This window comes from Pseudonaja textilis, chromosome Z, assembly GCF_049901715.1.
Source record: "Pseudonaja textilis isolate UNSWEBS1 chromosome Z, rPseTex1.2, whole genome shotgun sequence".
Lineage (NCBI taxonomy): Eukaryota > Metazoa > Chordata > Lepidosauria > Squamata > Elapidae > Pseudonaja > Pseudonaja textilis.
Window position 1 is genome coordinate 776713 of NC_142008.1, and position 4454 is coordinate 781166.

At 48.8% G+C, this 4454-nt stretch overlaps 1 protein-coding gene across 1 annotated transcript in view; it reads left to right on the plus strand.

The window, feature by feature from the left end:
* CCM2 (CCM2 scaffold protein) overlaps positions 1 to 273 on the plus strand; it is an 11436-nt gene extending 11163 nt beyond the window's left edge. The window contains exon 6 of the mRNA XM_087917122.1: positions 241 to 273. Within this exon, the coding sequence (XP_087773248.1) occupies positions 241 to 273 (33 nt within the window). The remainder of the gene's footprint in view (positions 1 to 240) is intronic.
* The last annotated feature ends 4181 nt before the right edge of the window (positions 274 to 4454 follow it).

Consider the following 4454-nt stretch of genomic DNA (forward strand, 5'->3'; position numbering starts at 1 on the left):
GACCATCTTTGAAACGGGAATATCCGTTTCGAAACGCCTCCGGCTCGCAACCAAAGCCAGTTAAAACGAGGGCCGGATGGGGTTTGGGTATTTTTTTTCCCCCCCGCCTCATGCTGGCTGGGGAATTCTGGGAATTGAAGTCCACCCCTCTAGATTAAAAGGTACAAGATTGCGAAGCACCATTCTAAGAAGTCAGGAATAAAATCCACTTCCCCCAAATTTTAAACCTCCCTTCTTCAGGCAAAAGACAAGAACCGATGGTTGTATTATTAAACTCTCTGCCTGTAGCCCCAAAAGAGATTACTGGATTTATTAATCTGGCCCCGATAGTGAAATTGAAACAATCCACTTCTTTCAGAACAGACAATTTCAAGGACAGTCAACCTCTTTCCAGATTCTTGCAATTTTATTTTTTTCTCAGTTTCACCTGACTTTAAAATTTTTTTTAATTTAAACCCTTTTATTAATGCTGCGCTTCCATGGAAAATCACCACTATTTTAGAAAGATAAACTTGTGCAAAGGCTCTGAATCCACTTTTTAAGATTTCCTAGGCTGTTTTTCTCAAACAAGCACTTCAGTAGTTCAGGTTTTAAGGGGGCACTGGATTTTTTAAAGGTTTCTTTGCTAAGAAACACATTGAGCCTCCCAAAGAAAAGAGGGGATGCATACAGCCAAATAAAATGAAATGAAAGCATTTTGCTCTTCTTTTCTCGTGTTTCCTTCTTTTGTTTCCTCTTCTTCCTTCTTCCCCTTTGATTTTCCTTCCTCTTTTTCTTTCCCTCCTCCTTTCTTTCTTTTTCTCCCCTCCTCTTCTCTTCCCTTTCCATCTTTCCTTTCCTTTCTCTTCTCTTTTCAGTTTTTCTTTCTCGTTTTTTCTCCCTTCTTTCTTTTCGCACCCTTTCTTCTTCTTCCTTTTTCACCTTTCCTCTTTTCTACTTTTCTTCTTTCCTTTCCTTTCTCCTCTTCCTTTCTTTCTTTTCCTTCTCCCTTCCTTCTTCTCTTTCTCTTCTTCGTTCTTCTCTCTTCCTTCCTCCGTCTCTTTTCTCCTTCTCTCCTCCCCTCATCACCTTTTCCCTTCTTCCTTCTTCTTTCCGGCCGCGGAGCGCCCCCACCCCACTTCGGACCCAGCCCCCACTCTGGACCAGAGAAACTGAGGGCGGGGACCCTTTTGCAGCCCCGCCCCCGGATGCAAAGATCTGGGGAGGACGGAGGGGGGCGGCTCTTGCAAAAACCCAGCCAGGCAGCTCCCCAACCCAGGCGCGCAGCAGCACCACCACCCCGCGGGCTCCAGCAGGCAGGGCCGGGGGCGGGTAGCCGGTTGAGGCCTCCTCTTCCTCGGCGGGCGGGGCCCTACACTCATTCAGACCCCGTTGCGATCGCGCCAGTCAGATCGGGACCACCGGCACAGCCTCAGCAGGTAAGGCGCCCGCGGGCGCCAGGTCCTCTTCTGGCCGGAAGGGCGAGACAGCCTTCCGCGCCCCCCACCCGCTTTGGAGGGTGGGGGCGGAGGTGGCTCCCCTTCACCAGACGGATCCTTTGCAACCATCCCCGCGTTTTGCACGGAAGGGCGCGCTGCCCGGGCTGGGGGCGCCGCCGTCGTTGCCCCGGAGATCGGGGGCGCATTTGCAACCGGCCCTTCCTCCGCTTACACGGCGAGGGGCCTTTGTCCTTGGAGGGGGCTTTGGGACCCGAAGTGGAAGATGGAGCGGGGACTGCAACGCACCCCGCAACTAACTTCGGGGGCGCCCTAATTCACCCCACTCTTGATTTGGGGTGCAAGGCACCCCATCTTCCCTCGCGCCGTTTTGCAAACAGGGCAACGCAGGAAAATTATCGCATTGCTCGAGCCTAAACCCGATCACTGTATTCCCGCGGGGAGGTCAGGCCGGAAACGGATCCGGCGAGTTCACACGTGCAATCCGCAGTCATGCGCCCGGGATACGGGTCAGTACCGCGCAAGCGTGTGGGAGGAGACTTTCTTCCCTTTGGTGTTGGGAATCAGGCCGGGGATGGTTTTTCGGGTCGTGTGAAATGGAGGAAGAAAATGGGGTCGTGGGGAAAGGTCCTGGGACCCCAACACTAGGGATTCGCGTGGAAATACACCTTTCCGGTTCGCTTCGAATAAATTTCTCATCCTTTATTCCTTGAATCGTTAGCCTTGCATAAAGACCCCAATGGGTTGGGGAAAACACTTGAAATAAACCTTGGATTAAATTTGGAATACTTTATATGTATAATTTTATATTTGTATCGTATTCACCTTTGTTCGGGTATTTTCCCACCTCGTTATAGTTGTATAGTGGGTTCCCAATACAGAAGCCTGATGATGGCAGATGCGATTCTGCCAAAACGTTGCTACAACTTTAAAAGCACAACTATAATGACGTGGAAAAATACCGAACAAAGCTGAATGCCATACATGTAAGTACCCGCGAAAACTTAAGAAAACAATTTTATATTTATCTATACTTTAAAGCTTCGAGGCATGAAATCTAGAATTTACAATGAGAAGTCAAACAATTAAAATCGTTTCATGATTTTGGGAGAAAAAAAAGAGTCAAAAAATTTGATTCCTAATACAATGCTTTCTTTTTTTCAACCCTAGGAAGCTTGGGGGATGTGTGGACTACAACTCCCAGAATCCCCCTGGTTGGGGGAGGATTCTGGGAGTAGAAGTCCACACATCTCCAAGATGGGTAACCAACACTGTCCTAACAGCAAACAACTTTATTTGCTAAGCAAGGCGATCATTAAGCCAGTCATAGCACCCAATTTGATGACTTTCTGCCATGGTTGTTAAGTGAATCATGTGGTCGTTAAATGAATCAGGCTTCAAAGGGCAATTATGTGACCCCAGGATGCTGCAACCATCGTAAGTGCAAGAACCGGTTTGGAGTCATTTCTTTTTCAGCGCTGTTGTAACTTTGAACGGTCACTAAAGGAATACTGTGGTTGCAAGTCGAGGAGTAACTGTACATCGGTTGATAAGCCTTAGAAGGTGAGGCTTAATACACCCCCCAGTGCCCGAGGTGAGCACCCCCTAACAGAGATTGTTAACTGCCAGACTGCCGTTCTCAAGATCTCATCAATTAGGATAATTTTCTTTAGAAGGTACACTAGAGGTCATCTAGGCTGACCCCCTGCTCATTAGTTCCTCAAGCCTTAACCCTTTTCCTTGGAGCTGTAATTCTTAGACCCTAAAAGAACCATTTTAAAAGCAGGGTTTTGTTTTGTTTTCCTAGGGTTCCCCAGGTGAATTTTTATTTAACAGTTACAGGTAGTCTTCTACTTATGACCACAATTGGACAGGAGCTTCCATCCCTAAGTGATGTATAAGTAATCCTCTACATACGACCACAATTCAGCCTGAAATGCAAAGTAGTTGTTATGTGAGTTTTGCCCCATTTTACAACCTTTTTTTACAACCTTTGTTAAGCAAATTATAGCAGCTGTTAAGTGGCTTGTGAGGTCATTAAGCGAATCCCTTATTTGCTGGAAGGCCACAAAAGAGGTTCCCATGACCCCGGGACACTGCAACCGTCGTTAAGTAAATGCCAGGCATCTGAATTTGGATCATGTGACCCTGGGGGCGTCCATGCGGGCCGCTTTTTTTTTCAGAACCTTGTAACTTCGGTCACTAAATGAGGGTTTGCAATGCAGACAAAATCCTTTTGAAAGTTTGTGATTCTTTCAATTATTTTTCCTTTCTCCGCCAAATTTTGCTAGACGTCCTTGGGCCACAACTTTAATCGTCCACAAGTCAGAAAAAAACCCAGGGACCTTCAGACCCATAAGTTAGTCCAAGCCCTAACTCCTCACTCCATCTCCCCGCCCCCCGTCTGAATTTTCACAGTCTTCCTCACCCTGTTTCCAGCTGGGACTCCCATGTTTTCCTCGGCCACGGCGAACGTGCAATGGAGCGTCCAGTTTGACCCTTCCCCGTCCACGTCGTCCGTGGCATCCCTGACCTCCATTCCTGGACGCATGGCGGAAAGCCAACTTCTCCAACGATGAGATGGAAACCCTGGTGTGGAATGTAGTCCGGCATTTCGGCGCCTTATACGGTTCCGAAACCTTCCGGGCGCACCCCGCACGGCGCAAACAGCTCTGGACACAGATCCAAAGCCGTGTCAACTTTCTCGGCTACACCGAGCGCCTGATTGATGACCTGAAGCACAAATGGAGGGATCTACGGCTGGACGTCAAGAAGATCACCGCCCAAAAGAGCCCGGCCGTCCACCGGGCCAGAACCCCCTGCAAACCACGGTTGACCCCCCTGGAGAAGGTGGTGGCTTCTACATTCTTTCAGCCCACCCATGATTCGGAACCAGAGATCGTCCTGGATCCCGGTGAGCGGGGGAAAATTTGGACAGAGGGACTGTAAGAATAGAGGGCGGGGCATTTCCGGGTGGCTGCGGGACAATCGGAAGGTCTCCAAATTCTCAGTCAGCAT